The sequence below is a fragment of the Gavia stellata genome, chromosome 5 (assembly GCF_030936135.1).
Source record: "Gavia stellata isolate bGavSte3 chromosome 5, bGavSte3.hap2, whole genome shotgun sequence".
In the NCBI taxonomy this organism is placed as follows: Eukaryota; Metazoa; Chordata; class Aves; order Gaviiformes; family Gaviidae; genus Gavia; species Gavia stellata.
In genome coordinates, this window is record NC_082598.1 from 43619618 (window position 1) to 43632487 (window position 12870).

Consider the following 12870-nt stretch of genomic DNA (forward strand, 5'->3'; position numbering starts at 1 on the left):
CTCCTCTCCCTGACCAGCACAGGGGGAATCAAGGAGGGGTACAGCCAGTATGTAATGGTTTCTCGTCACCATGCCTTCCTTCTCACGCCTTTCCTCTGCTCTGGCAAGGCTTCTCCATGTGCTGCAGCGTTTCAGGAAAAATGTGCTCCACTGTGGGCTCGCCGCAGTTACTTTGGGTATATCCATTTGCTCCGGCATGGGTCTTCCATGGGCTGCAGCACTCTGCCATGGAGCATCTCTACCTCCTCCTCCTTCTCTGACCTTGGTGTTTCCTCTTGTTTCTTACTCTTTTTTTGTCCCCATCTCCTCTCTCCACACAGCATTTTCTGCCCTTTCTTAGCTATGGTTTCACAGAGGCACCACCAGCTTTGCTGACGGGCTCAGCTGTGGCCTGCAGTGCCTCCACTGTGGAGCTGGCAGGAACCAACTGTCCCCAAAATGTGGCAGCCCCATACCTCTTCCCACAGAAGCCACCCCTGCAGTCCTTGTCCCCCTCCCACCATCAAACCCTTGTGACATACAGCCAATACAAACCTAAAAAGCAGAGTGTTACTCAAGTCTAGGGAATAAAGTTAGCATTACAAAATTAAATGAATTAGGTCAACAGGATGTCAGATGGAATTCAAAATGAAATATAGAGTCAGCTATGCTGGAAAGGTAATTGAACTATTTATGCACCTTGCTCATTTCTAAATTAAATTTAACTAATTTGGGAAAGAAACCGGACGTCACTGGAGGCTTTGAGTTAACATACAGCCGCAGCTTAAAACACAAAAAGCCATAAGGAGGGGGAAGAGTGCATGATTCTCACAAAAGGGAGTAACACAGGTGGCATTACAATGCCAGCATGTACCTAAACCAGCGTTCCGAGGCGATTGGAGAGCTTGTACGTCTCTTTTCCCCTAAGGTACGGTAAATTGTATCTTGAAATTACTGGGATTTTTTAAAGATTGCATCTGCCTAAGGATTTTCGCAGACTTAACTTGGGGTGCGCGGTGCCAACACAGCTGTAGAAAAGTTCCGGCAGCTCCCACCCCCACCTGGAGGTGCCGGCGGCACAGCGCGGCTCCTGCGGCGCCATGAGGGGCGCGACGAAGGTGGCCCGTGCGACCGGCGGATCCCGGCGGCGTTCCCGGCGGCGGGCGGGCCGCGGAGGAGGCAGGAAGGCAGAGGCCGAGCCTCGCCGCTGCCCTGTGATGCTCACCTCAGCGCAGGGAGCTCGGCAGGACGAAGCTCCTCCCGCCGCCCGCCCGCAGACCGTTAGCCGCGGCGCGGCGTCGCCGGTGGCGCGCGGAGCGGCACGGGGGCGGGGCGGGGCGGGGCGGGGCGAAGGGCGGGCGGAGCGCGCGGCGCGGCGCGGGGCGCACGGCTGCAGACGGCGGCGCGTGCGGGGAGGGAGCGGGCTGCCTTTCCGGCCGCGGCGAGGAGCGCGGTTGCGGGGCTTGCAGCAAGGTGACGGGCTGGGCGGCCTCCCCTTCCCCCCCTTTTTCCGAGCGCTCGGCGTTGGGCTCCCTTTCCCGCTGCCCCTTCCGCACACCTTGCCCCTTTCGCGTGGGCGAGGGGGCCCGCTGCGGGCGCTTGTCCCGGTCCCCCGCCCGCTGCCCCCGGCTGGGGTTCGACTCCGGTGTGGGTAACCCCCCTCCTCGTGTCTCCTCTCGCCCAGATGCTCAAGGTAGCAGCTTTCGTGTGCGTGTGCGCAGCAGCCTGGTGCAGCCCGGCGCTGGCGGCGGCGGCCGGGGGCAGACCGGACAGCGGCAATTTTCTGGACGATAAACAATGGCTCACGACCATCTCCCAGTACGACAAGGAGGTCGGGCAGTGGAACAAATTCCGAGACGTAAGTTCAACCTTCCCACCCTGCCAGCCGGCAGCCGCGCCCGGCCCGCTCCCCCGGCAGCCCCGCGGCTGGCGGTCTGGTTCCGTCCGCTGAAGGAAGGCATCCCCTGGGCAGCCGGGGCTGGGGTGCAGCCTCAACTTCCCCCCTTCTCCCCAGATTGTAATTTTTATTTTAATTCCCGGCGGCACCTCGGCAGGAGGAGAGAGGTCCCACCGGGCAGTTCCCGGTGCGCTGCCGCCGCTGAGCGGCGAGGACCGCCCGGTGTGCCTCGGGCCGTGCTGGGCGCCCCGCCCGCACCTCCGGGGCCCAGCGGGCCGGGCCGCGGGAGCTGCTTCCCGCCTTGGGGGTCGGCAGCCGTTAAAAGGTGGCGGCGGCTGTGTGTGTGGGGGAGTTGCGTTTGTCCTTCCTCCTCCTCCCCGTTTCCCGCCCCGCAGCGGGAGCGGCGGTGGAAGCGGTGGCTGCGGGAAGGGCTGTGGTGGGGGCGCGCGCTGCGGCCGTTGGGCCCCGCTCCCCGCCGAGGCCGGCCCGGCCCGGCCCGGGGTGGGGTGGGGCACGGGGCTCGCCTCGTCGCCGCTCTGCGAGTACCGCCTGGGGAGGAGCCCCTTGCCACCTGGGAGCGTGCGCCGGGCGGGTCTGCCCGGTCTCACCTTGCCGCTGTCAGAAGCGCCGAGCGGCGGGCTGGGGGAGAAGGGGCTGCGCGCACAGCCGGGGGGGCTTTGTGGGAGGTTTCGGAGCGCGGGTCGTGGCAGGGAAGTCCGCAGTAAGTTGTATAAATGGTGCGTCCGGAGTGCCTTGCACGGAGTACGTGAACGCCAGACCCAGTCTGACCCGTAGCTCATCAGTTACGAAACCTGCTGCTGTAAGGTCGCTCTCGTTCTCCGGAGTGCTTTGCTTTTGCGCTTAGTGCGTTCTGTTTGTTGCAAGTTGAGTAAAACCCAATCAATTTTCAAAAGTGCTTCACATTTCTCCCAATGAAAAACATTTTCCTTGATCTTCCACTATCCTGCATTCTTTAATGTTGCTTTTAAACATCTGAATTCCAACCATGCAAAATAATTTTCTGTTTAGCTTTACTGTATTGCTTACTGGATTTCTTTGATTTGGTGTAAAGCATTGGTTTGGTTTGCAACTTCAGAGTCAACAGGTTTCTCGTGCTACAGCTTGCTGGTGACTGGTTTGCTATAGCGAACTGAAGTAAATGTCTCTGAGAGGTCTCTTATTTTTCTGAGAGCTGTAGTGTACTTGCGGTGCATGTGTTTTCTAGCTTTATATGTATGTTGCATGTGGGATGCAAACTTGGCTATTTATGTTAAGTAACTAGGAAACAGGAGCTACTATTAGAGTTCTGGGAGAACTTATTTCCCCAATACTTTCTATTAAACAGCATAATTTTAGTGTTTGAATATCTTAAACTTACACTCGTGGAAAAAAACTTGTTCAGTGTACTGTACTTTGGGACCTGTGATTTTGGAAAAGAATATGCAGTGCTATATAATTTTTTTTCTAGCAGCAGCCTTTCATCCTAAAACTCTAAAATAAGTACATCAGTTATGTTTTATAATTGGGCAAAGTAATTTACGTAAGGACTACCCTGTAAGGCTGAAGAAGCTAAGTGCACTCTAATGCCTGTCTCCTGGGTGCCCACTGACATATACTGTAATATTGGATATTAGCCAGATAATTTATTCTGTGACAAGTAGGTGTCCTCAAGGGTTTTAAGAGTGACTGCTTTGAGGAAGTACTGCATGCTGATTCTTCTGAGGCAATTTATAAATATGCTGGCTTATTTATTTTCACACTGCTTAAGTTTTATAAGGCTGGTACTTCAGTGAGGAATATGCTTTTATTTCTTGTGCAGAATGCTTGTATCCTATTGATTGGTACTTGATCCGGCATATTTATGGATGGTCCTAATACTTCATAAGGCTCTCCCTTTAAAACATGGATGGTTTCCAGTATTTCATAAGATATAATTGTAAAAAAATTAAAAACTATGAGTTAAGCTACCTGTACAAGAATGCATTAGAAAAATATCTTACTTGTAAGAAGCGCTGATTAATTATCATCCTTAAATATAACATGGTAGAGAAGCTTTATTGACATCCTGCAGTTTTATATAATTGGTGAATTTACTTGTATGACTGTAATTTGTTGGTTTTGAAACTGTGATTAGCAATTTAATTAGTGATTCAAATGTTGCCTCCTCTTAAGGAGCAGCACAACTGCATTTTAAACATATGTAGGGGTGACTGTCTTGCAGAGTTGAAATCAAAATACAGGTATGCAAGGCCTGTGTTTGTAATGTAATTCTCTGGTGAGAGAGTAGCATATTTTCTGCAGGCTTTAAATACCCTACAGATGTGAGGGTGAGATGGAATTCTGGTGTGAAAAGAAGTATTTAAAGGCTTAACTTAAGACTTAACTGACAGGACTGATTAATGTGGAAGATAATGACCCTGACTTCTGGCTCATTGGCTCAGTTTCTTAGAGTTTTAGATCACAGTGAGAAAGAACATAGTCATTCAGAACGGGAACCCTTACAAAATGTAATAAGCCAGGGTATGATCTTTTAGTAAAAAAAAAACCCAAACCCAAAACAAGATTGAAAAACCCAAACCTAGCTCTCTTAACATCCTCTAAAATGTCAGATTTGTCAGTAAAGGTTATTATTAGCATGAAAATATTAGCTAAGATCTTTTCAGTACTTTGTACAGGCAAAACTGCAACTGACTCTTCAGTTGTCTTGAAAGATCTTGATCATTCTGACAAATCTGTTGAAAATAATGAAATTGGTCTAGGCAAGAACTGTGCCTTAATATGGAACAGTGGGAAGGTGCATGTTAGAGGCTGTCTTCTCACATCTTTTTCATGTGCAAAAATTGAGAATGGGCTCTTTCTTAAATAGGAGACTTTCCATCTTAAAGATGGGGGGGAAGAAAGAGTGTATTCTTCATATACCAAATATCAACTCCCCCAGCCTGTATGTGTGAGTCAAATATTTTGGGTTATATACAAGGATATGTTTACTTTTTGCCTGTAGTAGGTGGGGAGGAAGAGTTTTTAACCTAATTTAGTGCTGCTGCAGTCCAGTTGCTGAGCAGCTGCAGCTCTTATGTCTGTCACTAAAACAAGTTTCAGGGTTGATGTGTTTATTAAGGTTTTTCAAGGTGCCTGGTTAGGCTGCTTCAGCAGCCAGTGGTGTCACGGTGCTGGGGTGGCTTAGCCCATATGTACATATCCTTTATTTATTTCATGCTTGGGAATTGAGGTTCTTTAGTAGCTGCTAAGTTAGGGGAATCTTCATTCATATTTTGTTATATTTATAGTACTTTGTGCTAATGGTTTGTCTATGATGGTTGCACCAGACATTTGATAAAAATGTATATATAAACTGCAGTTTGTCTAAAACGAAGATTATTCCTTTTAAAAAATGTAATTAGGTAATGGCATTACATTTATACTCTCCTACTTAGACCGTCCTAAATCGTATGTATCACAGAATCACAGAATCAGTACGGTTGGAAAAGACCTGTAAGATCATCGAGTCCAACCTGAAAAAAAAAAAAAAAAAACCCCACAAAACCCACGCCACACAACAACAACAACAAGCCACAACCCACCCTACACCACACAGCACCATGTCCATCAAGCTACATCCCACAATGCCACATCCACACGCTCCTTGAATACCTCCAGGGAGGGTGACTCTACCACCTCCCTGGGCAGCCTATTCCAATGTATCAAACCTTCATTACTCATAATACCATAAATCTGTGGAGAAAAACAAAATATAGGAATAATTCTTTATTCTCCTTGTGACTTGATTCCAAATAATGGTATTATTTTTAATCCTAGAACAAAACATAATGGCTTTGTCATTTATAATCACTTTGTCTTTTTATGTGGTCTTTACAGCCAGTCAGACAAAATTTCACACAACCCTAATTGTCTGTTGTATGGCTCTCTGAAAGCCTTTCAGAAACTTTGATTTTTATTTCTGTAAAATTCCATAAAGCAACATTCTTTAGAGTAACTAATTTTAGTTACTGATTTTTGCAAACAGTGTCCTGTCCATTTGTGTTCGTTAAAAGGACTGTATAATAAATGTATTTTATATGGTAAATTTTACTTGCTGCTTAAGGAGAGTTATTTATGATCTAATTTGCTTGTTAGGGTTTTTTACTTTTTTCTTCAAAGATAGCATAATTTAAGCAATTCCTGTATTTGCAAATTTGAGATGCATCAGGAACTTTGTGAAAGACATTTGTAGTATAAACTCCACACAACTCAACTATGGTATTGTACTGTTATGAAATAATATGATCAGTTGATCAATGTGATCAGCTGCATCATACCACAGTGTTACTATCTTCCTACCATGTTAATACAGTTATCAAAGGTAAAGAATGTAGAACAAAATTCAAGTAACAGATCTTAAAACCTATCAGCTATGAAGGGGAAGTTTGTACTGGTGATACTACTTTTTACTCTGCTTCACTGTTCTGTGAAGTGTTCTCACATTGACCATCAAATATATTGCCTTCTAAAACATTTGGCAGGTTTGGCCAGCTCATTTTGACCTCCCAGATGAGTCTTTTGAAGATATTTAAAGAATATGTTTTTTCAACGTCAGTGAAATCTAGACCTCTGTGTTTGGAAAGGAGATGAATCAAATACTATGAATCAATACCAATTCAATAATTGCCAGCATTCATTATTCTTTTGTCTTTTTGGAGGTTTAAAGCTTCTCAAAAACAAGCCTCCGCCCCCCAGCTAAGCTCCCCACCAACTATACGCCTGTTGTTTCTTTACTGTTGTGATCAGAACATCTCTGGCCAACTGTACATCCATATGACTGCATCTCTGCATAACTAAGAAAGCCAAAGGCTGTTTTAAAAAGGATTAATCACAAGTTTTTTGCACTTCATTGTGTGATCACTATGTAAATATTTGGAAGGTTTTGGCATTTCCAGAGTGGAGTACTGATAACCTCATTTGATGAGGAGAAGGACTTGTGTTCAAGTTTTTTGCATTGGGCTAGAATCCCTCCTAGTTTATGGAGGATTGTGAAGGACTTTAGAGGAAGTCAGTACTTAGGATTGGATAGTGCAGTACTCATCAGTCTTTCCTCACTGTGTTAACTCCTTAGCTGTGAAAATAAAACCAGTAGGCTTATTTGTCCTGTACTTTTTATGGTTCAGGGTAAATAAGCATACCTCTTTCCCTTATCAGTGGGTAGGTAGGGCAGCTCTTTTATTACATATGTGTATTTTGATAGAAAGTTATGATTATGACGTCAGGAAGAAATGGAATTGCAGAACAGAAAATATGAACTTCTTCATTACGTTGTCCTAGGCCTAAGTTAAAGCAAGAACTTGCTAATAAGTTAAAGTTACTTTTTCAATTAGGGCATTGAATCTGTTTTCCACAGGCCAGTTTGTTACTTGAAACTTCTTATTGGCTATTCTGAAGTGGTATCGGTCTTTTTTTTCATAACTTACTTTGTATGATCTTAGTCTTATTAATATGGTGAAGGAGGAAGAATTTTGAAATCTAGGAGATGTGACAGAAAGAATGAGTATTTTGTACCTACACCTGTGGTTACTACCTTTGAAATGAAACTAATAAAGTAAGACTTGACCACTGTTTTTTAAACTGTGAAATACAGGAAAATGTTAGGAATTTGCATTAATTTTATTTACTTAAGGAAATTTAAGAAGCTATTTAATTGTACAGCACTTCTAAACTGAACGTGGCAAATTATAATGGGAAGGAGTAATGGAAATCTACAATACAAAATAAATGAAAATTTAAGAAAAAGGCTTCTGATTTTCATATGTGCTTTTAGTTTGTTCTCAGGTATTGATTCCTTTTTTCTTTCACCTGACTACTTTTCCTCTGGTCTGTTTTTGCTGTTTGTGACAAGTATTTTTTTTGTCTGCAAAGGCAGAGTTTGCTAATCTCGAACTACTGTTAACATTGAACTCTTAACTATCTCTTGGAAGGCATTAGCTTGGAAGCTTTTCATATAGCTAACGTTTAGGAGTTAAGTAAACTGTAATGTGCTTTTCCTTAGACTGCCCTTATAATCTAAAGTAAAGCTGATAACATTGTTTTCATCTTATCTTTATCTCCTTTCTCCGAAGAATAATCTTTATTTTATTTGCTGTAGGTTGTTTAGTGGATATGGATACCCAGTCTTCTCTTGTCTTACCATTAAATCTTATTGGGATTGACTCAAGCCATCTGTGCTTATTACAGTGTAGTATAAATAGCTTTGTAATACGCTAATAGATGGTAACAGTAACAGAAACGGCATAGGCTGTCTTGGTTTTACAATCAGAAAGGAAAGATGTCTGGAGCAAGAGGTGTATTATAAGGGGAAGCTGAATGTAGAAAACAATGGAATATGAGCGGAATTAGAATATCTATGTTTTTAGACTAACACCATCAATTGTTTTTTTTCCAGTCTTTTCCATCTCTATTACTTCATAATCATTGAAACATTTGAAGTAACTAGCTGCAGAAAGGAGAAATAATAGCTTGGATTAATATGTTTGCAAGTCTTGGCCAGTTTTCAAGCGTAACTCTTTCCTTTAAATAGGCACTTAAGTTTAAATAGTCGTGTGTCGTGTCCATGTTGTCCCATGTCATGTTCCCCCCCGCCTGATATGCTGAATTAAATAAGGAAATCTTTGAACAGTTGGTTATTTTTTTTGATACCTAGCTTTAGAGCAACTCCTAAGTTTTCAAGCATAAGGAAACTTATTCTAACTAAGGGATTTCTATCTTTTTCCTATCAATACGTGAAAAGTACTTGTTAGTAAAATAGCTTCAGTTTTGCTTTGTGGGTATTTTTCTAATGTAGACCATTTTAAAAGTTGTGACATTGATTTTGCAGTGGTGTTTTTCCTATTGTGTGTTCGCCTTAATCTGACATATTTGAACGTATTGGTAACCACAGATGAACAGCTTCTTTTTGTTCATCTGGTGTTAAGTCTCACTTTGGCTATGCTCAATACTAAAAATCTGCCTTGTTTGCCTTAGAAACAAATGTTATGGAGGCAATGGTAGTAAATGCTATTGTACTATATTGTATTAAAACTTCTTGTAATTTTCATATTTCTTGAAGTTTAATTTCTGAAAGAGAGAAGTTTGTGGCTGGTGATATCAGTGTTCAAAGCTTCACTGGCCATTCTTACTTAATGTGAATGATCTTTAGCTATTTGTTAGATTTTTTTAAAATGATTTTTCACTTTTGCTTTTCCATCTCACCTCATTTCTCACTGATAGATTACAGTAGCGAAAATTACTGTAGGAATTAATGATTTACCTAAGAAACGTGGTGCAGTGTAAGGTAGCAACCTCGGACAAGACACAAGGAGAGCCGGTATGAAATTCTAACTCATGACAAAGCTTTCACCTTACAATGAGGATGACTTTAGACTTTAGTAAAGCCTTTGACACCGTTTCCCATAGCATTCTCCTGGAGAAAAGTGACTGCTCGTGGCTTGGATGGGTGCACTTTTTGCTGGGTAAAAAACTGGCTGGATGGCCAGGCCCAAAGGGTTGTGGTGAATGGAGTTAAATACAGTTGGCAGCCAGTCACAAGTGGTGTTCTGCAGGGCTCAGTATTTGGGCCAGTTTTTTTTAATGTCTTTATCAGTGATCTGGATAAGGGGATCAAGTGCAGCCTCAGTAAGTTTGCAGACGACACCAAGTTGGGTGACAGTGTTGATCTGCTCGAGGGTAGGAAGGCTCTGCAGAGGGATCTGGACAGGCTGGATCGATGGGCCCAGGCCAATTGTATGAGGTTCAACAAGGCCAAGTGCCGGGTCCTGCACTTGGGTCACAACAACCCCATGCAACACTACAGGCTTGGGGATGAGTGGCTGGAAAGCTGCCTGGTGGAAAAGGACCTGGGGGTGTTGACTGACAGCCAGCTGAATATGAGCCAGCAGTGTGCCCAGGTGGCCAAGAAGGCCAAGAGCATCCTGGCCTGTATCAGAAACAGTGTGGCCAGCAGGAGCAGGGAGGTGATTGTACCCTTGTACTCATCTTTGGTGAGGCCGCACCTGGAATCCTGTGTTCAGTTTTGGGCCCCTCACTACAAGAAGGACATTGAGGTGCTGGAGCATGTCCGGAGAAGGGCAATGAAGCTGGTGAGGGGTCTGGAGCACAAGTCTGATGAGGAGTGGCTGAGGGAATTGGCATTGTTTAGCCTGGAGAAGAGAAGGCTGAGGGGAGACCTCATCGCTCTCTACAACTACCTGAAAGGGGGTTGCAGAGAGGTGGGTGTTGGTCTCTTCTCCCAAGTGACAAGTGGTAGGACAAGAGGAAATGGCCTCGAATTGCGCCAGGGGAAGTTTAGATCGGCTATTAGGAGAAACTTCTTCACTGAAAGGGTTGTCAGACACTGGAACAGGCTGCCCGGGGGAGGTGGTTGAGTCACCATCCCTGGAGGTATTTAAAACACGTGTGGATGAGGTGCTTAGGGACATGGTTTAGTGGTGGGCTTGGCAGTGTTAGGTGTCCGGTTGGACTTGATGATCTTAAAGGTCTTTTCCAACCTAAATGATTCTGTGTGATTTCACTGCTCTCTTACTGTCTTTGCAAGTGACTGCTTTAAGAGAACACAATAAGAGAATGGGTTTAAAAGATGTAAATAATCCAGACTTTTTGGTATTTTGCCACGTCCAGAGAGTATTATCTTAATATGTTGTTATTAAAGACTATCCAGTGCTTGACATTTTTCTGCAGAAAATTCTTACGAGCTAGTTTTTTATGTTCTCAAGTGATGTGTAATCATTGGCTCAAAGGAGACTGTCAGTTTACAGCTTGTTCAGCATCTCTGTAAAAAAGCCTGCATGTCATCAAATAATTTTATACAGTATACTTGCACTGGGGCCTGCATACAGCTGAAAACAAACTCCTTTGACATTTTTGAGCTTGCATCGGTGATGAAATCCATTTCAGTTGTTAAATTTGTGTAGCATAGCAATGAGAAGTACAGAAATTACTCCTCAGTATGTGCTTCCAAGTATGGAAAATGACCAGTGTTTTAAAAGCTGTTTATTAAAATAGAGGGAAGTTATTAATATGGAGACTGTGGGATATGTGTTTAATAATGCATGTATCTTTAAGGATTTGGTGGTGGTTGTGTTGGTGACTGAAACATCACTTCAGCAGAAAACCCAAACAGTGATTCTTATAAGCAGGATCAATTGGCTGGTATGTAAAGCAGCAATGCCAGGAATCAGTTGTATAAAGTGCCCTTCCAGCCTTTTGCAGAAGAATAAGTTAACCAGTTTGGTCAGATTTAGGAAGCCCATGTGAAACTCTGGGAACTCTTTGTATTCATAAAGTTTAGGGGCAAAATAGACAATTGGATTTTATAGTACACTTGCCTGTATATAGTGGTTCATTGTATTAAACCCAAAAATTCTGGTTGGGCATAAGCATTTCAGATTTCAGGAGGCTGTACTGTGTGCTACTGGCACAGATTAAGGTAAAGATTTGATCTCTAAGGCCTGCAATGTGAGGGAATTAATTAGCTGCAATATTCCCAGATGATCTAGGCAGCAAACTTATGCTGTTTTGCAGCAGAATAAGAAAGAGTACCATTTAAGTTCATTCTAACCTGATCTGGGAGCATTTCCTTCTTTGGCCCAAACATGACAATGACTAGGACTGGTGCCTAATTAGCCTTTCTTACACTAATTTGCCATTTAAAAGGAATTCTATTCTGCCGCCTTCATGGCATTTTCTTGGGTGTATTGTCAGTAAATGTGGCCAATTACTTTTACGTGAAAAATCACAAATTATGTTGGAATACAAGCCAATTCAAATCCTAAGGAAGATGGAGAAATGGCTTCTGAACTTCCATTAAGATATTCATGATGATATATATTTGTTGTCTTAATCCAGAGTGTAAATGTTTAAATATACTAGGGTTTAGGTAGGCAGTCTTGTTGCCAACACCCAGGAACGAAAAGCATGATCATGAAGAGCTCAGTAGGTTCATACATTCCAAAGGCAGCAAAGGACTATCAGATTGCTTGGTGTACTGCAAATAGTGTGCAATATTTCTTACGTGAACTGGATTAAAGCACACTAAGTGCATATCTATTTTTCTAAATCTTAATAAATCTAGCATTTCCCTCCTAAACTGTTAAGCTGTTTAGTTTTTCATCCATGTGCTTATTTTATTTTAAAGTTGAATGTATCTACTTAGGAATTCTTGGTAAGCACTTAAAAGGTCCTGTTTTGGTGAACTCTGGTACTTGGGGCATGAACGGACAGAATTTCTTTACACTAATAAGAAAAAGACTCAGTTATGTTAGGAAAACAGGCAATTGGTTCCACCTGTGATGCGATATTCATGGGCTACTCAAAAGAAAATACCCTCTCAAAGAATGCAGGGATATATGGCTAAAACTTCATTTGAGTTACTCTAAGTAACACTTCAACGAAGTTAAGTGTAACATGATGATGAATCATGGGATTTCACTCTGAGATCTGCAGGTGTAGTCTCATACAGACAGAAAGAGGGTTATGCAGAAGTAGACTTAACTATGTATTTTTGTACTGCATATTAAACTAATATAGACATAGAAAACCTCAAAACATTTCAGTGTTCTTCACTAGGACTGAATGTGTATTTATAAACTGGATTCTACACAGCCTTAATCTTCAGGGACGTCTGTGCCTGGTTTGGACAAAAGCTATCATACCTTTCTGCCTTTGCTTACTTTTTACATATGCCAAATGTTTACAGTTCCTCTCTTTTTCCTTTCCTGCATAAAAATGATAGTTTCTTAGGGCATATGAAACTCTCACTTTTTTACCTCCAAGTTTCTACATTTGGATTGTAGCATAGCTTCTGTAAGTTGAAGACATGAGTAATGTTTTTCTCCAGAAGGTTTTAAAGTACTAATGTTGTGGAGTATTTGATGTTCAGCACATTGAAAAGTTGAGCTCTTGTGTTTTTTATAATAAATATGAAAGCAAGCCCTGTGCATGTGTGAGTGCAT

At 42.9% G+C, this 12870-nt stretch overlaps 1 protein-coding gene across 4 annotated transcripts in view; it reads left to right on the top strand.

Annotated features, from left to right (window-relative positions):
* Window positions 1-1663: 1663 nt before the first annotated feature.
* SPOCK3 (SPARC (osteonectin), cwcv and kazal like domains proteoglycan 3) overlaps window positions 1664-12870 on the top strand; it is a 224430-nt gene continuing 213223 nt past the window's right edge. For all 4 annotated transcript variants that reach the window (XM_059817875.1, XM_059817874.1, XM_059817876.1 and 1 more), the window contains exon 1: window positions 1664-1837. In XM_059817875.1, the coding sequence (XP_059673858.1) occupies window positions 1664-1837 (174 nt within the window). The remainder of the gene's footprint in view (window positions 1838-12870) is intronic.